General features: G+C 37.3%; 1 protein-coding gene across 1 annotated transcript in view; it reads left to right on the top strand.

Moving 5' to 3' along the window:
- The window catches only part of CUBN (cubilin), a 309,428-nt gene that overhangs the window by 44,025 nt on the left and 238,530 nt on the right, over positions 1 to 26,873 (top strand). The window contains exons 16-22 of the mRNA XM_031015408.3: positions 1,199 to 1,361; positions 2,501 to 2,691; positions 14,991 to 15,135; positions 15,358 to 15,536; positions 18,187 to 18,352; positions 18,677 to 18,893; positions 21,318 to 21,448. Coding sequence (XP_030871268.3) covers positions 1,199 to 1,361; positions 2,501 to 2,691; positions 14,991 to 15,135; positions 15,358 to 15,536; positions 18,187 to 18,352; positions 18,677 to 18,893; positions 21,318 to 21,448 — 1,192 coding nt within the window. The remainder of the gene's footprint in view (positions 1 to 1,198; positions 1,362 to 2,500; positions 2,692 to 14,990; positions 15,136 to 15,357; positions 15,537 to 18,186; positions 18,353 to 18,676; positions 18,894 to 21,317; positions 21,449 to 26,873) is intronic.

Here is a 26,873-nt window from a genome sequence, read left to right as displayed (position 1 = left end):
TCAATAAATTCCATCAGGTTAAAATTAGAGGCTTTAAAAAATTCCTACACATTCATTTCTGGAGACCATATGGTAGAAAGTGTCAACCACTCTTACAATATTGAAATGTCTCTCATTTCTCTTTAAACTACAGTATTTCAAAGAACCAGTTAAATATTAGAATAAAGTAATGCTGCCATCTAACTTTGATCCCAGTAAGAAAAGTAATTTGAATAGACAAAATTGACCATATTAAAATATTCTTTTGATCATTGACTCTTCGGTGGCCTATATAGTATAGAATTTGCAATTACAACAAATTTATAGAGAGATTGACATGATTACATCATAGATTAAAAACCAACAATTAGAAAAGGATTTCTAAGGTCACATCATTATCATTGTAGTACTTACTTACTATCAAAGTTGCATTTTTAAATTCACTAACCTGTCTTTCTGTTGTGTCTAATCTGACAGCACTTCCTCTCTACCTCTGACCCTTCTGAAAACCTGGACCAAGTGATGAATCAGTTGGCATCAATGGTGTTCCTTCTTCTGTTTTCTTTGCTTATATTCATTTTCTTCTAGATCACTAAGAATTTATAATGAAAAAAATCAAAAGGGAAAGATCTTTGATTAGTAACATCATGACAGAAATTCAAACTATATGTCCAGCCTTGGAATTGAAATCCAGTCACAGGCCAGGCGCAGTGGCTCATGCCTGTAATCCCAGCACTTTGGGAGGCCGAGATGGGCAGATCATGAGGTCAAGAGATTGAGACCATCCTGGCCAATATGGTGAAACCCCGTCTCTACTAAAAATACAACAAATAGCTGGGTGTGGTGGCAGGTGCCTGTAGTCCCAGCTACTTGGGAGGCTGAGGCAGGAGAATTGCTTGAACCTGGGAGGTGGAGGTTGCAGTCAGCTGAGATCACACCACTGCACTCCAGCCTGGTGACAGAGCAAGACTCCATCTCAAAAAAAAAAAAAAAAAAAGAAAAAAAAGAAAAAATTCAGACAGAGAGAAGGCACTGGGGTGATGGGAGAAGGAGACACCCTTTGCTGAACCTCAGCCATGAGTTACATTTGGATGTGATGGGGAAACTTCCTTGAGCGATCACTTTTAAATGATAGATTTTATGAAGTTAATATCCAAAGTGACCTAGTTTGTTAAAAATCTGACCATTTTGAGCTTAATGATTCATCCTTTTGTTTTAGATTCGAGATGGTCCTTTGTATCAGGACCCCCTTCTTGGGAAGTTCTGCACCACTTTCTCTGTCCCACCGCTCCAGACTACTGGCCCCTTTGCCAGAATTCACTTCCATTCAGACTCCCAGATTAGTGACCAAGGCTTCCATATCACCTACTTAACATCACCTTGTAAGTAACCTACCAGTTGGGAGCTTAAGAGGGATTTGAAGGCCAATGCTATGCTTACATCTGTTTTATATTTTAATGTGATTCAGAGGATGACTGACTGTCTTAGACCAAGAACACTTCTTTGTAAATATTTCTCTCATAGCTTCATATTTTTTCTTTATCTTCCCGATGCTCTATTATTAATACTGCAATACCCTTTGATCCCTAAATTATGGGATCCACATCATGATAAAGATGTATGAGGCACCCAAACTTAAATAATTCAGGGCACCAGGTCCCTCGTGGTGTTTGATGTTTAGTTGTGAGAGAGGTTTGTGCATGCGAGCAGTGCAGTCTCTCTGGATTTTATCCTCGGATCAAGTCCAGCTGCACTGGGGCTGGGGCTGGCTTCCAGCATCACAGTGTCCCAGACTCTAGAGCTTCCCTTCCAGCCAAATACTATTAGCTGTTAGGACCTCAGTTGCTTTGAAACCTTAAAACAAACAAACAACAAAACACAGGAAATACTCTATGATTTGGATTTTTTTAGGGAAGTGGAGGATTTTGTTTATGACATCTATTATTGTGCCCTTAATAAATGTTCTCAGAAAAAGTACCTTTTAAGTTTCAATATCAGGAAGAGTAACAATGAACATCTTTACTTGTCCCCTTTCTTCATTTCCTTTTCTTTCCACGGAATCTGGTGCCAACCTCCTGTTCCCCTTTCAATTGTTTTCTGTGCAAATCAACTCCCCCTGGCTACATCTTGCTATTCTGTATTCATTTTTTCTTTAATCTGCTTCATGTATACAGTTATGTAGTTTATTTTGTTACATGTTTTTAATAGCCATCTCAAATCTTATTGGAATGAAGCAGAGCATTCATGTATTTAAAAAGCAACTTATAGAACAGAATGGCAGATTGGAAGCTAGATCACACATCTCTGCATCTATTTCTTTAAGCCACTACAGAGATGTCCCACAACACATCAAACTGAAAATCTTAAAATTAGAGGCACAAGCTTATAGAGGGTGAATAAAATGGATATGTGCTTGTGTGTGTGTGTGTGTGTGTGTGTAAATTTTTAGAAATTGGATCCAATGCCTGCAAGCCAGAGCACTGCCATTGCCATGACCTGTTCGTCTCTTCCCTGTTCTTAGCGGATCTGCGTTGTGGTGGGAACTACACGGACCCAGAGGGTGAGCTCTTCTTGCCTGAGTTGTCTGGGCCTTTCACTCACACCAGGCAATGCGTCTATATGATGAAGCAGCCCCAGGGAGAACAAATACAAATCAACTTCACCCACGTGGAGCTGCAATGCCAGAGTGACAGTTCTCAGAATTACATTGAGGTAACTGTCACTACTCAATCGCCCTTAGATGACATTCATCAACATTTTTATATTCTGCAGAGTGGTGGTCTTCAAAAGATTGTTGGGCCACCAGCAGCCAGAATACCTGAGAACTTGTTAGAAATACAATAATAACTAAGCTCTAACGACTAAGGTGCAGGCAAATAAGGCTGATAGGATGTACTAATAAGATACAGATTTATTATCTAGAATAATTAATACAGGAAAGAACTCAACCCAGGAAAGTGAAGGGATTTGCCCAGATGACCCAGCTAGTCAGTGGTAATAAAGTTTAAGTGTTGAATGACCCTTGTTTTGGAGGTTAGGGTTTTTCCTTCCTTTACTCTGCTTGCTCTCCTCCAGAAATCTTTAATTTTGATTTAAGTGTGCGTAATGATTGTAATACAGGGAATATTTGAAACAGAGACAGGCTGTTTTTGTTTGCTGGGCCTGGTATTTCTTATGCTAAATTATTGGTCAAGCCACAAATTAAAGTGTTGAGCAAGGTAAAACATTGTTTTTTGGGCATAATCATTTTACATAAACTAGAGAAGAATTTACAATTTTGTTTGTTTGTGCAAGTTAAATCCATTTATTCATCCAGGAAAAACCTATGTGACCTTCTGTCCTCTTCTTTCTACGTTTAGACAGAGGAAACAGAACTTTAGCATAAGATCTAGCTAGACTTAGTTGAAGTGCATTGACCATAGCACTACAGCAGTATGTATGTATGTATGTATGTATGTATGTATGTATTTATTTATTTTGAGACGGAGTTTTGCTCTTGTTGCCCAGGCTAGAGTACAATGTCGTGATCTCGGCTCACCGCAACCTCTGCCTCCTGAGTTCAAGCAATTCTCCTGCCTCAGCCTCCTGAGTAGCTGGCATTACAGGCATGTGCCACCACGCCCGGCTAATTTTGTATTTTTAGTAGAGATGAGGTTTCTCCATGTTGGGCAGGCTGGTCTCAAACTCCCAACCTCAGGTGATCCTCCGGCCTCAGCCTCCCAAAGTGCTGGGATTACAGGCATGAGCTACTACACCTGGCCTGCATTTTTTTAATCCAGAAATTTTTATATCAGATCATTTCAGAATGGGTATATTTATTCAATTTAGGTTTTCTAAAGTCTCTTATAAAGTATATTAAAGTTTTATACTATGGAAGAATTTCAAATATTTTTATGTAATCAAAATTAAATTATTAACCCTTTTTTTTAACTTTTGAGAACAGCAAAAATAGCTTTCAATTAGAGAGTGCTTCCTATACTCCAGGTACTATTATAAGACTTTAAAATAGTATAACAAATTAAATAGATAATGATTATTGTCAGCTTACTGCCTGCCATGTGCGGTAAGTGCTTTTCGTGAGTTATTTCATTGAATCCTCTCAACAACCATTATTATTTCTGTTTTAATCTTAGGAAACTGTAGCCCAGAGAAGTTACTTGTCCATGGTTACATGTCTAGCAAGTAATGGAGCTGGGATTCAAATTTAGGAGATCTAGTTATACTGATCTTCAGTAAGAACAGAAATGCAATTGTGTGACTTTGACTACAAGAGGTGTCTCATCTTCCACAGGGAGGAAGGTCTTGTGAATTACCCAATTCCATACCTGGCTCTCCGATCACGAGACTAAAACGTGAAGCCGAGCATCATGATTTTCTCAGATACGCAAGAATGTAACTATAATTTTCAGGGAAATTTGGGGCCCTTTCTATTAAAGCCTTCATGGTGATTCTGTGGTTCTAAAGAACTATCAGTACCTCTGAATGGTTCATCCTCTCAGGCTTTGCAGAACACTAGAACTGAATTTCAGTGAGCGGTTCCATGAACCCCTCTGAATTCTTCTGAAAAGTTCACACAAAAAATCATAAAACTGGCTTTGGAAGATTTAATTTCTTAAACCAGAATGGTCGAATGTTTTGTAGCCAGAAGGGGATTAAAGTTAGTTCACCTAACTTCTTATTTTAGTTCATTTGTCAGATGACCGTATAACCTTGGACAAACAATTCTTTATCTGGATCTTTCAGTTCCTACTTCAGTAAGATGTCCTATCTATTTCTCTAAACTTTGGGGGTAGAATCAAGGAAATAAATGATAAAAGAAGCTTGAAGTGTTAAAAAAAATAATGAAAGTGCAAGGTTTTTCTGGAACAAAGTTTTAACTCTAGCCTTGAATTTATCAGTTCAGAGACAGCCGATGTGGCTGTCACAGTTGGCCAGCGAGGTATCTACATTCTGATGTAACCACATATCCTCAAAGTCTTGACCAAATTTCCCTCAAGGATTGTTGATGGAAAAAAAACTGTATTATTCAGAAGGACAGGTCATGTATGGTGATTTAAATATTAATAGATAGATTTTTATATTATATCTTTGACCAGCCAACCTAAAGGAATACAACCAACCTGTAGAATGTTGGCATCAGCAAGGACCTTAATTTTACAAATGAGAAAATTGAGGCTCACAAAGGTCAAACTCTAGTTATTGTCAAAGTAGAACTTAGATGTACCTCTATGAGATTCTAGATGGGCATACGTTGACTTTGGTTAAAGCTCTTGTCTTTAAATCATCTCTATCCATTGGGAAAATTTGTGAACTGAACCCGTTTTCTAAAAAGTATATTCACTTCTCTTGTTGTTCTTCAGATAGTGGTCATAGAAGAAAGTGATACAGGAACCAAATTCTAATGGCATTATTATGACTCAATATATTGTTCCCTAAAATGATGTCTTCATTTTTTAAAGCTATCTCTAAAAAATGAAATATTTATGAAAAAGAATTAAAAAAAGAATGTTGGTATTTTGAATACTTTGGTGGTTTAGAGGGGGGTTGACTTTGTCCTTTACTGACTCCATTGATGAGTAAAAGCAGTCCACCCAAAATTTTAGAAAGAGTAGAGAACAGAAAAGAAATTCTACAGAGATGTGGGAGAATGATCCTAAGGACATTTACTTTGCATGTGAATAGGTGTACTTTTAAGAATCCTAGATCTTCTCTTTGTGTGGTTTTAGGTGCCTTGGTTGCCAGGCAAACATATCCTTCAAATGAAGATTAAGGTACCATTGCTGAGTGTGTATCTTTCACGGATACTGTGGTTTCGAAAGACTTACTTTTGCTCAGTAAGAGAGTTCCATAAGCATTCATTAAAGAATAGATTTTAACTGCAAAAGATAAGAATGATATTGACCCAGTGTAGCATATCTTTCTTTTTTTAACACAAGAAACACACATTAACATATTAATTCTTAGATTTATATATCTCTCTTAAGTGAAGTTTCTACTTTTAAAGATATACATTACCCATGGAAGATGTGACATGGCTACAAATGAATGAATACAAGAACAGATCAATTGTTAGTTCATCTGTTTTTGTCGAGGAGAGCTTTTAAATTGTATAGAATAGTTCAATGAAGGTGATGGAAGCATCTTTCCAGAATAAAAAGCAGCACCTCTCGTTAATATTTCATAAGTGATTTAAGCCATGAGAACTCTGAGTGAAGGACACATAGGTAGTAATGAAAGTTTAATTTTAAATCCCAGAGAAGGGAAGTTGTAGGCTGAATAATAAATTCAGAAGGCTATACGATGTTAAGGTGAAGGCTTGAGGTAGGATACGAAGGGAAATGAGTAGAATTGTTCACCCATCAAATCTCCTTGACCAATCCCAAAGTATCTGCCTCCTCTCCCCAGAGACACTGAGGAACCAGAAAGGGAGCTCTACAAGAGACGCAGGGAGAGCGATGTGCCTTCTGGAGAAAGAGAAGGGCTTTTGAGAAGTTGTTCTTTCTTAGATGTGGAAAGCAAATACAAACAGAAAAGTTGAAAAATATAATCAATAAGACAGGAAGGAGTAATTTACATTGAATTTTATTTCTGAAATCTAGGGAATATACCTGTTCTACAAGTGGCGTTGAACCCTAATTCATCATATTTTAGACCTCTATGGCAATCCCAGTAAATTAACAAAGCAGAAATTGTACATCTCTTCACAATATAACATAACCCAAGATTATTTATAAACATTTTAAAATGCCCAAGTGTGTGGAAGTATGTGAACTCTCCAAAATAATCATTGGCTTGAGAAAGAAATAAAAAATGAAAGACTACATAGAAAATGACAAACAGGAAATGCTGTGTATCAAAACCTGTGAGATGTGATGAAACTCAACTCCCTGGTAAAATCTTTAAGATTTAAAAGAAGAGAACCAAAATAATTGGGAAAGCAGGAGAGCAGAAGCTGAGGCAGGAAGGTCTGTCCTCCGTCTGAACCTTTGCTTTCACCACCTTCCCCTCCATCCTTCCCTCTATGTCTCCCTCCCCGCTACACTCCTGCTTCAGCCTAAGCAGCCCTCCCGCATCTCCTGCATGTCTTTAGATGAATGCAAATTCACAAAGGACCTCCTTTTGTGACTTCTTAGGCATTGAGATGATTCCGCTATGAGCTTGGGATTGGGTGGGGGAGAGCCAGGACTTGTGGAATGCATGAGGCACTTGCTTCCCTCAAGTGGACCTGCTGCTCAGAGTCTCACGGCTGCAATTCACAGAATACACACCTAAATGTCAGAAAAAGAATAAGGCCTGGAGCAAGCAAACACACCACATAGGCTGAATAGTATTGTGTTTTTCAGTTAAGTACATATTGAAATTAATTGTAGGTCAGAAAAATATCTTTCTAGAGAGGGTAGGATAAAGGGAAAAGGGGAAGATCCTCAAGAGTTTGCACTCTTGGCCGGGCATGGTGGCTCATGCCTGTAACTCCAGCACTTTGGGAGGCTGAGGTGGGTGGATCACCTGAGGTCAGGAGTTTGAGACCAGCCTGGCCAACATGGTGTGAAACCCCATCTCTACTAAAAATACAAAAAAGTAGCCAGGTGTGATGGTGGGCACCTGTAATCCCAGCTACTTGGGAGGCTGAGGCAGGAGAATCACTTGAATCCAAGAGGTGGAGGTTGCAGTGAGCTGAAATCACGCCACTGTACTCCAGCTTGGGTGACAGAGTGAGACTCCATCTAAAAAAAAAAGAAACAAAAAAGAGTTTGCATTCTTGAGCATATTGGATTTAGGGTTTTGACAGAGACTAGGAACATTTGGTTAGACTCTGAGCTCTGTTGTTGTGAGCACAGTTTTTCCACAACTGCTGGACCATCCTGATGCTTTTTAGTGAAGGAAGAAGATAGGCCATTCCTCTAGTGAAATAATTCTGTAGGTTGGAGTAGTGGGAGGCAGGAAACAGACTGAGAGATGATAGAACACCTAATTTGGAGTTGTGAGAGCTTGTAGAGAATACATTTTTGCTGTGTTTGAAGGAGTTGCATGCTCATGTAGAAGCTGCAAACCCATTGAACATGCGTGATGTAGAGCAGTAAGCAGGAATAAGAGGATAGGGATGGACCATTATCAAGAACATTACAAATTCCTAGGTCAAATAGAGGGTATGGCTGGTACTTTTCTGATATAAAATGGAAACAATATTGCATGGAAACATGATAAAACCCTTCAGCTCTCTGTGTTACTAAAGGCAAGATACCTGTAAGCCACAGCTTCCTCATGTGTAATAGGGATAGTACTAGTAGTTTCCCAAAAGGGACCAAAAGAGACCATTCATTCATTTATCTATTCATTCTCTAAATATTTATCAAACCACTTAGGTTTCAGTCTCCATGCTAGGGAATGGGTATGTAATATAGATATTAAATAAGTAAGCACACACTACATAATTTCAAGAGGAGATAAGTATGGGCAGGAAAGAAACAGTACTGTAAGAGAAAAGAACGGGCTACTGACTTCAGTGGAGCAGTTTGAGTTTGCTTCTCAAGGGTCTTTGTATGGGTAGCTCATTCTCATCTGTAGACCCTGTACGTAGGATCTGCAGATGAGGAGTGAGCAATGCAAAGAACTGAGAGAAGGAGGACTCCAGGTAGTGGTGCTAATCCAGCCCTAGAGACTGAAGTCAGAAAAAATAAACTAAAATAATTGGAAATAGACCAGGGTGGCTGGAATCACACAGGGATGGAAGAGAGCAATATGAGTTAGGCAGGAGCTAGACCCTGAAGGGTCTTGTAGACTGAGATAAAGAGCCTGAGTTATATTCTATATGCAAGGACAAACAATTAGAATGTTCCTTGTCACATTGTGCCTGTCACACAATGAATGCTCACTGAAGTTAACATCATGATGATAATGACGATGATGATCATCATGATGGGGAGAAGAGAGGGCAGGAGAAGGTGACCTACTGGAGTTTGCAATCATGAGGGAAGGCACTTCTAGGTAAAACTTATTCATGTGTTCTTGATTTTAGAATATCAGATCTTAAAAGATCAGATTATATTTATTAATAGAGATGTTAGAAGGGACACTGTTTCACAAGGCATGAAAAGGTTTAAAATACCAACTCTAAAAATCATGAAACATACTAATAAAGAACAAAGGATAATAACCAAAGTAAATGATTTTGAGATCCTAAATGGCTTCTCTCATCTCTTATCCTCCTCACCCCTTATTCTCTCACTGGGGGCAGGGCCTCATTCCTCTCCTGCTCACCCAGATTAGCCCAAGGCTCCTCTCTAAGGTCCAGTCTTTACTTAGCTGAGATGTATGTCAGCCTGAAGCTCACTTCACAGAAAGCCACATGTTAAAGACTACCATACGGTGTGGTTCTGTTTTCAGCTCTCAGATGGACTAAGCGTAAGTGCCAGCATATTTGAATGGCTTTGAATTAAAATTTAATGCTTATTATTTTAGAAATTATAGTATAAAACCAAATCTGGATTCATAGCAGAGGAAGACAAATGAGCGTGCGTAATAAGACAAGGCTTTGGGACTTGACTCATTCCAGATGTTAAAGCTCACGACTCATTAGGCTCAAAAGCCCACATTTAAAATTTCATGTAAATGGTGTTTCTCATCCCAGTACATTTTAGTTCTCTCTATAGAAAATCATTCCTTTACAAAAACTCATTTTTTTTTTATGAGTAGTTTCTCTTCTGGAACTAGTTTAATCTGATGAATGTAAAAATTGGAAGCCATTTGGAATACACCATATGCTGAACATCCTGGGACCTGAAACCTTCAGTGTTTCCTGGACGAATAAGGCAATCCACAAGAAATCTGAACCTGGTCCATGAAACACTAGAATTTTGAATTGGTTCTTGTTGTTTCCTTGCAAATGCAATTCACTAAAAAGAATGAATTCGCTGTGACTCCTCTGCAAGTGATCACGGCATGGCTTCACCTGACTTAGAAAAATTCAGTTTTTCTGCACAAACCAGACTCAGATATTGGTCATCTTTCTCTAGGTTATGCTGCAATAACAAACAATTAGTAACAACAACCAGAAAAATCAAAAACAATAACAAACCAAAAGCATCTGTGGCTTTCAATAACTTGTTTATTCTTTGCTCACAATAGCAGGTTAGTTTTGGATCCATTGCAGTTCTGTTTCCTATGTCAGTTTCCTGTGCCTTCACCGTCCTGAGACCCAGGCTCTAGAGCTTGCTGGGGGAAAAGTAAAAGATGGTTGAATTATGCAGTGACTTCCAAAGCTTCTACGTGGAAATTGGTGTATCACTTTTGCTCACACTCTGTTGGGCAAAGCAAGTCCTATGGCTAAGCCCATAGTCAATGGGAAGATTATGTATTAATTCTCTGTTTGGCGGTATTGCAAGTCACATGGCAAAAAGCATAGATAGTCAATCCTTTTACAGGAAGGGAAGTGAATAACTATGTAAAATAATGCCATCCATCCCAGTTCATGAGCATAAAGGAAAGAGGTTGTTTTTTTTTTTTTTTGGTGGGGGTGCAAATTTATCAAGTCCTAGATTATTGAATGCAATACATGCTGCAGAGGTAGCTAGGGTCACTTTAGAACATTTGATGAATTTTATTCTAGTGTCTCTTTCAAAGTAGTTGTAGTTAAAGTATTGCCATGTCTAGGATCCAGGGAGAATACAGGCTTTCAGAATTAATAAGGTTTCATTTCCACAGAGAGAGAGAGAAACAGAGCCAAAATCAATTGCACCTTCTAGGTTCAGGGCCCTTGAGCCCTATGAGTTCCTCTTAAAACATTTGGACTACAGCTGCCTTTCTCCTTGTTAAAATCTTTGAATTTCATTAGTTGGTGCCCAGGGGAATGGCCCACTTTGGCTTGCAGTGATGCTATTTGGCTGGGTTTTTTTCCTTCTTGTCATCTTCTAATGGGCAAAATAAAAAAGAAAGACTACAATCTTCGAAGAAGCAAATAGAACCCTGGAGGATTAGAGAGCAGGAAGATAACTTACTCTGTGTTTCATGCTTTCTAGTTTTCAAGAACTGCAGTATGTCTGTATCTCTAACAAAAACTGAACCATCATACTGTACCTTAAAATTAATGAATCAACAAGAATTTGTCAAATACCTATTTGCGAAGTTTTTTTTGTTAGATGCTGAAGGGCAAACAGAAATTTTTCCCTTCCCTCAGAGACTTACTGTTTGGTTAGAGATAAATTTAGCATAACTTTACTACAATATGTGAAATTTGTGTTACAGATGTTGTAAGAGCTCAGAGAAAAGAACTAGTATGAGCCTGAGTCAGTGGAGAGGCATGTGATTTTTCGTGTCTGTGTCAGACTCTATCATATGGCTGAATCATAATTTATTTAATCACCTCACTATTATTAGGCCTTTAGAATGGTTTCAATTATTGTTATTATAGAGCAGACTTTGATGTGGATCTGTATATGTCTTTTCCTGCATCTTGAATATCCTTGTGATACAGTGTTAGAAGCGAAATACCCTTAATACATATTGTCAGTTTATTTTCCAGAACTTTGTACTTCCACCAGTTATGGATGAGAGTAACTGTGTCGCCACATCCCTACCAACTTTGAATATCATCCTTTTAAAATCTTTCCTTTACTGGCTAGGCACGGTGGTTCACATCTGTAATCCCAGCACTTTAGGAGGTCAAGGCAGGCAGATCACCTGAGGTCAAGAGTTCAAGACCAGCCTGGCCAACATAGTGAAACCCCATCTCTACTAAAAATACAAAAATTAGCTGGGCGTGGTGGCGTGCCCTTGCAGTCTCAGCTATTTGGGAGGCTGAGGCAGGAGAATTGCTTGAATCTGGGAGGCGGAGGTTGCAGTGATCCGAGATCGTGCCACTGCACTCCAGCCTAGGTGACAGAGTGAGACTTCATCTCAAAAAAAAAAAAAAAAAAAATAGAAAACAAAGAAAAATCTTCTCTTTACTACCTGTTTGCCTTGGCCTAGATAACTCCTACTCAGCTTTCAAGTCTCCACTTAAATGTTATTTCCACTGAGTTTTCCATAATCCCCTGGGTGAGTTCAGAGTCTTTGGTTAACCCAGTGGTTCTCTACAATTTAAGACTTTTTAATATCACTCCTTGATTATTCAGAAATGAAATTCACTGATTTAACCCCACTAGACACATTATATTTAAAAATATGTAAAGTTGTAAGAATAACATTAAGAAAAAACAAAGTAACAGAATAAAATCACATTTATTTCAGTATCTGAAAACCTAGGCAAGCTGTACTTGAAGACAAAATAAAGTAGTTGATTGTCCAGACCCCAAATTGCTATGAATATGACAGTACAAATGCAGGCTGACACAGTTATGTGGGTTGGTGACTAATTTTTCAGAAATAGTGACTAACTCTTGACAGATTTCCAGGAGAAAGAATCTTCAGTTTACACTCTACTTGTAATCCTGGAAAATTCAGTATGCATTAAAATTGCACAAAACTACTTTGCACTTAATATGTAAAATAGAGCGAGATTTTACACCCAATAACAGAACTTTCACTTATGTGAATGTCACACAGGTTCAGGAGAATTCTTGTTGTGTGTGACGTTCACATTTCAGGCTGCCTCGTGTCTTTGGTCCCTTGCTACTTACTAAATGCCAGTAATGCCCCATGATTGCTGTGATAATAATTAACACAAAACCAAAAAGGTACTCACACATTTCCCAAATGCTAGATTGTGGTCCCTGCTGAGAACCATTGGTTAGGTAACAATGAAGCATCCTGTGCTTCCCCAAAAACCACAGTCATCATACTTTTCAAAAATGTTCCTGCCTATTGTTAGTTCCTTGTGAGCAGTGACTGTTTCATGGTATTGTCACCTGCACAGTTCCTGGCATTTATTCATGCCTTGATAATGTTAATGAAGTGAATGAATTAATATTTGGATGGCTGTATCCTTCAGAATAATTGTACTGAACAGCGGCAGTATATATATCCATCGAATAATTCCTGCTCATAGTAGCAAGCCTCCAGTGTTTCACCTCTAAAAATGTCCAGAATAACAACAGCTATCCTTAGTCAACATTTTCCATTACCAAACATTTGGCTAAGGAATTCACACTATTGTTTCATCTGTTTGCTTCAACAACCCCATGAGCTTAGATAGAGTAACTTGCTCAAGGCTATTAAGTGAGGTGGTTTGTAAGTGACAGAGGTAGGTTTTGAACCCAAGTCCATAGACTGCGTTCATGGCCACTATCCTATAAGAGCTGGCTATTTGGCCGGGCGCAGTGGCTCACGCGTGTAATCCCAGCACTTTGGGAGTCCGAGGTGGGTGGATCACCTGAGATTGGGAGTTTGAGACCAGTCTGACCAACATAAAGAAACCCCGTCTCTACTAAAAATACAAAACTAGCTGGGTGTGGTGGCACATGCCTGTAATCCCAGCTACTTGGGAGGCTGAGGCAGGAGAATCACTTGAACCCAGGAGGCGGAGGTTGCGGTGAACTGAGATCACGCCATTGCACTCCAGCCTGGGTGACAAGAGCGAAACTCCATCTCAAAAAAAAAAAAAAAAAAAAAGAGCTGGTTATTGATTTAAAATCAGTAGTCTATTATATGAAGGAAATTCCTTTTTTTCTAATAAAACAGGAATGCTAACAATGTTTTTTGAATTTATGGAGTTATCATATGGCTTATCTGATCTCCTGAGGAAGTTAATTTATAGTTTATAATTTCTAACCTTTCTTGCACTATTCTTATTCCCATATTTGATCTGGTATATAAGCTGGCAATGGACTGTGAATTTATTTTTCTAGAACTGTGTTCAGGATTTGTGTATCTATATTAATAGGTGACATCAGTCTATAGTTTTTATTTCTATAATCTATGTTGGGATTTGGTAACAGCGTTCTGACAAAAATTAGTTGGAAATTATTCTATGTTTGAGGATGGCTTAGAATAAATTATACATGGGAATTATCTCTTCCTTAAAAGTTTTAAAGAATGTACTAAGTAGAGCATCTTATGGGAGATTTTTCTTTTTGGGGGTTGAGGGTGGGATGGGAATAATTATTTGATAATGTTTTCAATTTTATTTATGACTTATGTCTGTTCAAATCTTATTTTTCTTCTCCTTCAGATAATCTCAATGTTATACTTTTTCTGAAAATAACCCATTAAAAACATGCATAGAGTTGTACATAGATTTCATGTTTAAAAAAATCTTAGTATCTGTGTCTTTGTCATTTTTAATTTTGTATATTTGTGCTTATATATTTATTTTCTTATTAGACTTGCGAGAGATTTGTCTTTTATATCCCCACCCGTAACCTTCCTCAAAAAAACAGTTCTTGAATGTATTTATGAATACCACATGATTTTGTATTTCATTTATTAAGTTTTGCTCTTCTTTTTACTGTATTCTTCCTCATTTTAAGGATTTTTTTCTAACTTAAAAAAATTGTACATAGAGCTGGGTCTCACTATGTTGCCCAGGCTGTCTCCAATTCCTCCCACCTTGACCTTCCAAAGTGCTGAGATAATAGGTGTGTGCCACTGTCCCTGGCCTTCTTTCTGAGTTTTTAAGTCGACTCCTTACATTCTTTTACTTTCTCTCTCTTTCATCAACTTTTCTTTTTTTCCTTTTTTCTTTCAATGGCAAAAGTAGTTTAGTCCATAACTTTCTTTGATTGCAGATTTGGCTAACACTTGTATTTTTTCATAGGTAATATTCTCATTTTTTATTGTTTTCCAAGTAGTATAAATTGTGAATTTATTTCCTCTTTGACATTGTGAAAATTATTAGGAGAACATTGTTTAAATTCTTGTGATTTTGGACTTTATTGGCTTAGGATTTTATCAGCATTTCATGTTATTGCATTGTGCTTAAAAATGACCTACTACTTTAGAAAATAATAGAAATATGTAACTCAAATTGGATTATCATTCATTTTGAATCTGCCATTTTTTCATCTCCAAGTAATGCCACCATTGCCGATGTAGGTTTCTTTATTAGAATTACATCTCTATTTTATTTTTCTCTTTAGGTTCGAGATGGTGAAACCTTACTTGGAAAAGTCTGTGGCAATGGAACCATCTCTCACATTAAATCCATTACTAATAGTGTCTGGATCAGGTTTAAAATAGATGCTTCTGTTGAAAAAGCTAGTTTCAGAGCTGTTTATCAAGTCGGTAAGGAAACATATAATTTTTAAGTGTCTAATTTGCCTGATTGTAATATTTTAATTCTTCAAAATAATTTAGTCATTTTATGTCCTCAAGTGTTAAGTGGAAAATATTCTCATAGAAATGTTATATTCGGTTATCTCCTCAGGCAGTATTAGATTTTGCAATAAAATTGAGATAAAATTATTAATATCTGGACAAGCACTACTATAATTTTTATGCTTCCAGCTTGCGGGGGTGAATTAACTGGAGAAGGAGTCATTCGCTCACCTTTTTTTCCTAACGTGTATCCTGGAGAAAGAACCTGTAGGTGGACCATCCACCAGCCCCAAAGCCAAGTCATTCTCCTCAACTTCACTGTCTTTGAAATTGGAAGTTCTGCCCACTGTGAAACAGATTATGTTGAGGTAAGAGGGGAAAAATCTTTGAATTTGTATTTGGTTGTATATTATAAAAAATATTATGGGTTGTTGTCTTCAAATCTGTTATAGGAAATGAAAGTAGTTTATGTAGACCAATATGTCTTATGGATACATATGTAAAAATCCTCAGCAAAATACTGGTTCAGTGAATCTAGCACAAGGATTTATATACCATGATTAAGTGAGATTTGTCCCGAGAATTCTAGGTTGATATAAAACCCCAGAATCAGTTAATGTAATACATGGTACCAATAAAATAAAGAACAAAAACTCCATGATCACCTCAATAGATGTGAGACCTGGATTTTGCTAGATTTGACAAAATCCAACATCCTTTCAAGATGAAACACTCAACAAACTAGGAATAGAAGGAACCTTCCTTAATCTCATAATGGACATTCATTTAAAAACTCACATCTAACATCGTATTTAATTATGAAACACTGAATGCTTTGCCCCTATGGTCACAAAAAGACAAGAACTTCTGTTCTCACTACTTCTATTCAGCATTACACTGGAAATTCTAGCTAGAGCAATTAAGTAAGGAGAAGAGATAAAATGCATCCAGAATGAAAGGGAACGAGTAAAATTCTCTCTATTCACAGATAACATGACCTTGTATATAGAAAATCATAAGAAATCCACAGACATAAAAAACGATTAGAACTAATCCATTCAGCAAGTTGTGGGTTATGAGATCAAAATATAGAAATCTTTCTTTTTCTATACACCAGCAATGAACAATTTGAAAATGAAATCAAGGAAACAATTCCATTTACAATAGCATAAAAAATAATAAACATCAAGGAATACAGTTCTAAAAATAAGTGTAAAACTTGTCCTCTGAGACTATAAAACGTCCTTGAAGGAAATTTAAAAAGACCTAAATAAATGGAAAGACATTTAATGTTCATGGATTAGAAGACAATATTGTTAAGATGGCAATACTCCCTAAAGTGAGCTAAAGATTCAATTCAATCCCCATAAAAATCACAGCGGGCTCTTTTTAAAAAATACATAAGCTGATCGTAAAATTCATATGAATATGCAAGGGAACCAGAATAACCAAAATGTTCTTGAAAAATTACAAAGTTGAAGGCCTCACACTTCCTGATTTCAAAACTTAGAACAAAGCTACAATAATCAAGACAGTATCTTATTGAAGTAAGGATATAAATATAGATCTATGGAACACAATTGCAAGTCCAGAAGTGAACACATACTTTTATGGCCAATTGATATATGAAAATGATGCCAAAACATATCAATGGAGAAAAATCATTTTTTCAACAAATGGTGCTCAATAGCCACATGCAAAATTATGTTGCTGGACCCCTTCCTTATAGCATACACAAAAATTAACTAAAAATGGATTATAGACCTAAATGTCAGAGCTAAAACCATGAAACTCTTAGGAGAAACCTAGGAGTAGTCTCTATGCCCTTCAGTTTAGGCAAAGCCTTCTTAAATATGACACAAAAAGCACAAACAAAAAAAGAAAAAAGAAAAATAACTTCCTCAAAATTAAAAACAAATAACTTGATTTTTAAAATGGGCAAAGGAGGCTGAGCACAGTGGCTCACACCTCATCCCAGCACTTTAAGAGATCAAGGTGGATGAATTACTTGAGCTCAGGAGTTCAAGACCAGCCTGGGCAACATAGTGAGACCCCATCTCTACAAAAAATTTAAAAAATAGCTGAATGTGGTAATACACGCCTGTAGCCTCAGCTACTCAGAAGGCTGTGGTAGGAGGATCACTTGAGCCTGGGAGGTAGAGGCTGCAGTGAGCTATGATTGTGCCATTGCACCCTAGCCTGGGTAACAGAGTGAGACCCTGTATCAAAAAAAAAAAAATGCCAAAAACAAAAGGACACACCCATAGGATAGCTATAATAAGAAGAGTCAGATAATGGTGTGGACAAGGATGTGGAGAAATTGGAACCTTTATACACTCCTGGTGGAGATGTAAAATGGTATAGCCACCTTGAAAAAAAGTTGGCAGTTCCTCAAAAAGTTAAACATAGAGATACCATCTGATCCAGCAATTTTACTTTTAGATATATTCTCAAGGGGAATGAAAATATATGTCCACACAAAAATTTGTATGTGAATAGATCTACAGTCATCATCTATAATAACATATACAAGTAGCAAAATGCAATCATTATTTTTAATTTTAAAAGTAGAAACAACTTAAGTGTCCATCAACTGGTAAACGGATAAATAAAATGTGGTGTATCTTTACAGTGGAATATTATAAGGCATTAAAAAAGAGTGAGATAATGATCCATGCTACAACGTGGATGAACTTTGAAAATGTTATACAGTGTGAAAGAAGCTAATCACAAAAGACCGCATATTGTATAATCCCATTTTGTTTGAAATGTCCAAAATGGGCAATCTACAGAGACAGAAAGTAGATTAGTGGCTGCCTGGGGCTGTGGTTTCAGGGGAATGGGGAGTGACTGCTAAAGGATATGAGTGTTTTTTGGGGGGTGACTAAAATGTGCTAAAATTGATTGTATTCTCAAATTGATTTGTACTCTATTAAAAACATTTCAGAAATAATTATTCTTGAAGCAGTTTTCAATATTGATATACAACATAGTTGAACATATCTTCTCTAATTTTAGATTGGTAGCAGTTCCATTTTGGGTTCTCCTGAAAATAAAAAGTATTGTGGTACAGACATACCTTCATTTATAACATCTGTGTACAATTTTCTTTATGTCACATTCGTGAAAAGTTCTTCTACTGAAAACCATGGTTTCATGGCTAAGTTCAGTGCTGAGGATTTGGGTAAGAGATTGTTCCCTTTTTTTTTTCCTCCTCTTGGGCTTGTATCAGAATAAGTGAATGTTAGAAATAAATTATATGAAAATCATCTGTACTGTGAAAAATTTTAAAGTACACTCAAAGACAAAGAATATATATTTTCTAATCAACATTTATATCAAAAGTTAATTGTTACTTACTAATAAGAGAAAAATCAGGTTATCTTAAGTGGCATCTAAGAAACATTTTTCCTTTTAATCTTTGAAGAGGTTATTATCAGAGCCTTTTAATTTGAAATCCAGGTAGCTTGGTTACTTGCTGCGGTAATTATAATTTTTATTTCAACAGCATGTGGAGAAATTCTTACAGAATCAACAGGGACCATTCAAAGTCCTGGCCATCCAAATGTCTACCCCCACGGTATCAACTGTACTTGGCATATATTAGTCCAACCTAATCACCTGATTCATTTAATGTTCGAAACATTTCATCTGGAGTTTCATTACAATTGCACAAATGACTACTTGGAAGTTTATGACACCGACTCTGAGACATCCCTTGGAAGGTAAGGTTATTTTTGTTTGTTTGTTTAACAATAAAACTTCACTGATTTCCTGCTTCAGTGAAGGATCTTAAAATCGACCACGTTGTGTTATGAAAACCAGGCGAGATCCTCATGCTTCTTAATGACCACTTCTACATAACTACTCTGTAGTTTGGGCCTGTAGGCATTAAGTTTTGACATCTGTATATATTCATGAAGTCAAAACCAAAATTAAAATAATGCATATATCCACTACCCACGAAACTTTTTTCCTTTCTGTTATAATTCCTTGCTTTTGCTCCTCACCCCCACCCACAGGAAGCCACAAATCTACTTTCTATCTCTGTAGATTCATTTACATATCATCTAAATGGAATCGTACTATACGTACTGAATGTTTTTCTGACTTTCCTCAATTAGCATAATTTTTTGTTGAGCTTCTTGGATCCAAAGATTTGTAGTTTTATCCAATTGAAACATTCTTGGCCACTGGTTCTTAAAATATTTTTCTGTCTTTCCTCCCCATTAGGGACTCCGATTTCATGTATATTAGGCACTTGAAATTGTTCTACAACTCTCTTGATAGTCTGTTTGATTTCAAGCCTCTGTTCTCTGTGTGTTTTACTTTGGAAAGTTTCTACTACTATATATTCAAGTTCACTCATCTTTTCTTCTGCAATGTCTAATCTGCTATTAACTTTACCAAGTGTATTTTTCATCTTAGATATTGTAGTTTTCATTTTAGAAGTTCAATGTGAGTCATTTTATATGTAGTCCATGTCTCTACTTTACACATGAATTTTTTTTCTCTAGCTTAAAAAATCTATGAGATATAGTTGTAGCTATTTTAATGACTTTATCTACTAATTCAAACATTTGGATTGTTTCCTGCTATGGCTTTATAGATTGATTTTTCCTCTCTTTCTGAGTTATACTTTCCCACGTCTTTTCATGTCTGGGTAATATTCAGTGGGATACCAGACATTTTCAATTTTATGTTTTTGGCTGCTGGACATTGTCATATTCCTGTAAGTATTCATGAGCGTTGTTCTGGAAAGCAGTTAAGCTACTTGGAAACAGGTTGATCCATTTCAGTTTTGCCTTTAAACTCATTTGTTTCCTGTCTCTGAAGGTTTGTTGTCCTACATTGCTTGATATCCAGTGTTTTGAGAGCCATTGTTTTATACGTTTTTGTCCAGGATTTTTGTTGTTTCAGGTGCAAAGTTAAATCTAGCCCCTGTTATTACATTTCTGTTGGAAATGGAAATCTTTTGATATTTTAAAATGTCTTTATCTTGCATTTTATTTTCTTTATTTCTCATTCATGTTTTAAATATCCTTCTTATCCTAATCTTTCATCTTTTTAACTTTCTTCTTTTTCTTTTTTGGGAAGATACTTAACACATCACCACTGCAAAATACAGAACGTTTGCTGAATGGCATAAACTATAATGATCTTCCCTAAATTTCATATACATGGGCATATACGAAGGCATTTAAAATATCCATTAGTTCACCTACCTTTATTTTGATGAAGATATTAAATTTTTTTCACACTGCAATGGTATTATACACCAAATTTTCTTTCTTTTTCTCCTTTAGCAATTGACTTATCCATTTCCCGTACTCAACATTTCCTCTTTTTTTGGTTTCTATATTTGTTTTCTTTATCATTTCTTTTGGTTAATTTTACTAAGTGTGCTTTGATTTGAGATTCCTATTTGATTGTCACTTCTTCCTACAGGTATTTCTCCAGATAAAAGCTCATGGCATTCTGTCTTTTATCACAACTCTCTTTTTAACATTAATAGAATAGTTTTTCTGAGCTAAACTGCTTTTGTTCAGCAGAAACATGGCATGGCTGAATCATCACTCATCTCTTTATAAGTGAGCTGTTTAAGGACAATAGATTCCCTCTATAGGGATTACGATTCTAGGCACTGTTCTAAGTGCTTTATATACAGGGTATTAACTCATCACGTTCTCAAAACAACTCTATGAAGTAGGTACTGTCATCATTCCCATTTTAGGGATGAGGAAGGCAAGGCACAGGGATTGAGTGATCTATGAGTTTAGATTAGAGAGATGACTCTATGATTTTATGATATATTGTTTCCCTTTGTTGTATAAGTTTATTACATTTCTATTAAAAAGTGTATTAATATGCTATATGGCAATCTAGTGTAGCTTTTACTAAACTTCTCATACATGACAACTCACATAGCCAGTCACATACCTAAAACCATTTCAGGGATATAATCATGAACAGGACAATCTGTAGTAAGTTTGCAAATCTTTTTTGCCTGAAATATATTTGTGTTTTAAGGTTGATGAGAGGTAGAGAACAAAACCTATTATTATATTTACATGTCCAAATTTTTGTTACATCATTTTCAATATACCAAACTAAAATACACACATCTGTCCTTTCTTGGTTTGGAATAGATACTGTGGAAAATCGATCCCGCCATCTCTCACAAGCAGTGGTAACTCATTGATGCTGGTGTTTGTGACTGACTCTGACCTCGCTTATGAAGGCTTCTCAATAAACTATGAAGCAATCAGTGCAGCAACAGGTAACAAAACAGCATTGCATACTCGGTTTTATTGACTCCATTGCAAAACAGTGCTAATAGCTAAAACACAATGAGAATACATCATCCGCAAACCTGTGGCACACAATGAGAGCTATATTTAGAATAAAGGGTAGTGACTTAAATACCTTCCTTATTAAAAGTAGTGACTAGATAAGAATATTGTGTCAATATTAAATCTTCTAATGTTGGTAATTGTACTGTGGTTTTGTTAAAAGAATGTTTTTTCTTCCCTTAGGAACAATACACTGAAGTTTTCAGACTGTAAAGAAATATAATGTCTCCAAAGTACTCTGAATTGGCTGAGATAATAAGTGTGAATATTTGTGTGTCTGTGCGCATGTGTGTGTGGGGGGGGGAGAGAGAGAGAGAGAAATGATAAAGTAATGGGAGCAGAATACAAATACATAATAAATCTGGGTAAAAAGAATTCAGGAGCTCATTCTTGCATCTTTTAAAATTCTATCAGAATGAAAAGTTACCAAAGAGACTGAATACTTATGTTAAGAAATTAGAAACAGAATAACAACGTATAAAAATTAGAGACTACCGCATGAAATTCCAGGGAAAGGAATGGAAGATTTCTTGGCAAAATATGCATTTCTCAATTTGACCTAATGAAGTTAAACTTTTCAGCATTTATTCCTTTCATTGTATTTTTCTTATTACTTAATTTCTCATTATTACTATGCTCTTTGCAAATGAAGTATAGGAAACAAATCCCTTTTGCAGGCACGGTCTTTGAGGTAAGATGTGAACCAGAGGTGCTCACAGCCCCAAGAGCCTGTGCATGGGATTGATGAAGGAGTCATATTTCGTTAGGCTCATGTTTCCCTAGGATGTGTTCTTTTTTAGAGACTCTGAGCTTTCCTTTTGCATCATTGTATTAAAGGACCCAAATAACATCCAGCATAGACCCATAGTAGGCATATGGTGACCATGCTTCCAAGCATTTCTCCGCCTTGGGATTACCCCAGCAGCATGGTACAATTCACTGAGCTCCCTCCAGAAAGAACTGGTAGCTTTTCCTATGTTGGGACATGCAACCTGTGACACACTCTGGCATCCTGAGAACCCCAGGTGCTTATCTTTTAAAGTTCCCACTCCCTAAAATAAATAAAAGTTTAAACATCTCCCACTCAAAATCTTACCCAATTTCCCATTTATTTCTCCTTCAGAGGGGCTGGCCACTACTCTTCATTTCAGGCAAAACTCTGCAGCAGTTCAAGTTCTATGTTTGAAAGCATGGCTTTAGATTTGCTCCAGAATCCTGAGTGTGAGAGAATCAATCGATACTTTTCTCCCAGGTGGGAACCTCTGCAGGAGCAGTTCATTATCCAGCTCAAGTGCAAGCGCATGCGAAATGGAATCCCTGGCAGTTACAATAGGCTATGGTGTGTGATTGACGTATTCACTGGACTTCATTCAGGTGGTTAACATCCAGTGACCAAAATTGGTTTCTTAAGAAATTATAGGGTGCACACAATTTTTCATGCTGTTGTAGTTTTATCTGTCTCGTATGTTTGGCCCCAAAGCACACTGAATATTAGATCAGGATTTGGAACAAGTCACTTGAACTCTCTAGGCCAGTTTTCTCATCTGTAAAATTAAGGAATTGGATTTGGTAATCTTCGAGAGATGACTTCTGGCTTTAATCATCTATGAACATAATTTTAATTTGCTGCATGAATAAACTGGCTGTATCTTAGATAACATATAATACAGGCAGGGCCTCCTGAAAATGTGGAAATCTTTGTAATGATATGCAAAGTAAGACATACCTTTGTAAAACAATTCTATTACCATCCTAGCTTGTAAGGCAATATTTTGTGCAGAAAGAACCCAGAGCAGTTAAAATAATTGGGCAGGATATTAGATTTTAATTCTAAAAGTTTTCAGAAAGATAAGATACAGGTAAAATAAAAATGAGTCAGGAAAAGAGATAGAAGCAAACTGGACAGGAAAGGAAACTATAAAGAAAGAGAGAAGAAAAAGCAAGCGATAAAAGTGAAGGGGAGACGATGTTTTCATAGAAACTCAAAAGATTCTCCAGCCGGCTTCCCTGTGTGATAATCATTACTTTGGCCTCTATTTGGTCTGCATAAGGCTGAAATCACAGACCAGGGAGTGTTTGCTTTCTGTCCCTGGGCTGAGCCCGGCTGGTCACTGTGCCCGCTTGTTGTTGGATGAACTCATAGGTCTGACTAACACAGTCAAGCCATTCTAAATAGCAATCAGATGACGAGATCCAGGAAGACACAACACACCTTCTGTTTATAATTCTGGAGCCTGTCACAGTTTCCCATAGATCAAGACCTGAGATATCGGCTCTCATGCATTGCTGAGGGGGGGTCCTGCAGCATTTTTTAGGGAAGGGCTGGTGTCAGGAGACTGAGCTGGTGTTGGGCTGGTGACACCAGGTGGTGGGCTAGTCCTTTAAGGCAGTGGCTAGACCTAGAAGGCAGCCAGAGTCAGAGTGAGCTGCTGGTGTGGAAACACAGAGATGCTAGGACTCATTCTTTTCGGGTGTCATCGTATGTTGGATATTTTCTGCAGAATAAAATAGCATCAGGGAAAAGCATCAAGGGAAGCTGAGTCATTGGCCCTCATCTTACTTTACTGTTCTAACAGAAGTTATTTCCAGAGCAGTAATGTTGGTATTTGGTTGTTGATTTCTAGCTCCTCAGCCAACAGGTGTGAGTTTGCCTGCTGAAGTCTTTCTTGTCTTCATCTGATAAAGGTTAAGTTTCCGGATTTGAGTTCAGATACTTTTCCATCTGTAGTTTGTGCCATGTGGCTATGATGTCAGCCCCAAAATATGTGTTTGGGAGAAAAAAGATTGGCTTCTTGTGATTACTGGGACTTCCTCCCTTGTTACTTTGTTTCTGCCTTTATCCAGATGTGCCTGGGAAAACAGAAAGAAAAGAACTAACAAGTAGAAGGTTAACAGGTTAAAACTCTTACGAAGTTCTTAGAAACTACAAGACTAATCTTTAATTTAACGTATTAGATTTTGCTCATTCAAACTACAAAATATTTGAATCTTGAGAGAATGTGATTGACTAATGTTATCAATTTAAAGTAAAATTTTATATTCTATTAACATGTATTGCATATACATTAATATATAATCCTGCTAAGAGGGAACTTTAAAAGTATAAACAGGAACAGATAAATGTACCTGATTCATTTTCAACTTTAATATTAGAGGAAAACCTATTTAACATCTAGTCCAATGCTTTTCAAACTGCAATTCATGACTCATTCGTGAGTCATGAAATTAATTTATTTGGTTGCTACTTGTGATTGTTAAAAGTATGGAGTAGGATAGAAAGGAATAGGAGAGAAAGTATCAGAGTTTATCATACAAAGTAAGGTGCCGCTTCATGAGACCCGTTTGTAGTATCTCCACGCACGTGGGTGGCTAATGTAAATGTATTTTTTAGGGTATGTCAAGAAAGTTTGAAGCACAAATCTATTCCAGTTACCTTAATTTTCAAATGAGGGAGATAGAAGTCTAGGATGTTGAATTTATCCTCCCAAGAATACATAGCTGATTGGTTTGAAAGTCAGACTAAACAACTGAGTCCCGTCTTAGAATCCATTGCTTTTGCCATGTCTAGGTTAGCTCTTAGAAACGCTCTAAATGAACTGCATATAACAGCTAGTAACATTTAATTCAGGGCTATCATCAAACTGTGGTGGATTTTTCATATTTCCTGCAAAGCGAAAACCTTCACAGTTGTCCAGGGAAATGGCCAAGGATGATCCCAACAACAACAACACAGGATTAGAGATGAGCCCTACTGGGCTTTCTTGGCCTCCGTCCTTCCCAGGGCAGGGTTCCCACCTACTCGTCAGTGGGTGGTTAGTGCTGTTTTTTTATCAGTGATCCTGGAATGAGCTCAGAAGAGGCATCTAGCAGTGCAAAGTTAAGAAATGATGACAAACATGCCCAAAGAGGCCTTCTTTACACTAAACGGGTAAAGAGAGTTCTGTTTCTATTTTAAAACTTCAGTTTGGGAGTGTAGTGTTCTCAAATTCTAGTGTTCATAAGAAATTTGAGATGGGGGATTTTCTTGCTATAAATTCAGGCATCTGGGCCCCACCCAGAAATTCTGATTAAAATAGGTCTAGGGTGCTTGTTTGCCAAGCAATTCAAGGGGTTCTAATGAAACTTTGTAGTTTATCAAGGACTCTGAAAGTCAAGCCTTAGCATGTGAATTGCTGTAGAATTACAAGGGAGATACAATAGTAGATTGGACTGTAACTGCTCATGATGGAAAGTACTATTCATGACACAGGGAAAGGGGATGCTGTAGGGAGGTCAGAAGTCTTGGTCCTACTCTCAGCCTTGATACTAATTAGGAATACTTTTTTTTATTTGTTTTTGGGTTTTTTTTGTTGTTGTTTTTGTTGTTTGTTGGTTTGTTTTTTGAGATGGAGTTTCGCTCTTGTTGCCCACGCTGGAGTGCAATGGCAAGATCTCAGCTCACTGTAACCTCTGCCTCCTAGGTTCAAGTGATTCTCCTGCCTCAGCCTCCCAAGTAGCTGGGATTACAGGCATGGTCACCATGCCTGGCTAATTTTGTATTTTTAGTAGAGACAGGGTTTCACTGTGTTGGTCAGGCTGGTCCTGAACTCCTGACCTCAGGTGATCCCCCCGCCTCGGCCTCCCAAAGTGCTGTTATTACAGGCATGAGCCACCGCACCCAGCCATAATTTGGAATACTCTGGACAACTCACAAGCCTCTCTGATTATTTCTATCCACCTTGAATTCTGTATTCTTTGCTATGAGAGATTCAGATATTTTCCCTCTGGAAAAGGTGTTGTAGTAAGTCGATTCGTCTTTTAAAGATTTACTTTCTTACTGGCTAGTGTTTTCTCATAATTTGGTATGTACAGGTGTCCCAGCACTTCTCTGCTCAGTTCATTTATCTTGTTTGTTATATTTCTTACTCCTTAGAATAAAAATGCAACAAAATGCTTAATCATGATATTCTGAGTTCCCTACTTGTCTTCATCCTTAAATTGACATTTCCTGTGTAGAAAAACCAGGGATTGTGGCCAGGCAGGGTGGCTTATGCCTGTAATCCCAGCACTTTGGGAGGCCGAGGCAGTCGGATCACCTGAGATCGGGAGTTCGAGACCAGCCTGACCAACATGGAGAAACCCAGTTTCTACTAAAAATACAAAACTAGCCAGGCATGGTGGCTCATGCCTGTAATCCCAGCCACTTGGGAGGCTGAGGCAGGAGAATTGCTTGAACCTGGGAGGCAGAGGTTGTGGTGAGAGAAAATCGCACCACTGCACTCCAGCCTGGGCAACAAGAGCGAAACTCCATGAAAAAAAAAAGAAAAAGAAAAAGAAAAGAAAAACCAGGGATTGTTAAAGAGAATAGGATTT

The sequence above is a fragment of the Gorilla gorilla genome, chromosome 8 (genome assembly GCF_029281585.2).
Source record: "Gorilla gorilla gorilla isolate KB3781 chromosome 8, NHGRI_mGorGor1-v2.1_pri, whole genome shotgun sequence".
Lineage (NCBI taxonomy): Eukaryota > Metazoa > Chordata > Mammalia > Primates > Hominidae > Gorilla > Gorilla gorilla.
Note: the sequence above shows the minus strand (reverse complement) of the source record. Positions and strands in the feature narration are given on the sequence as shown.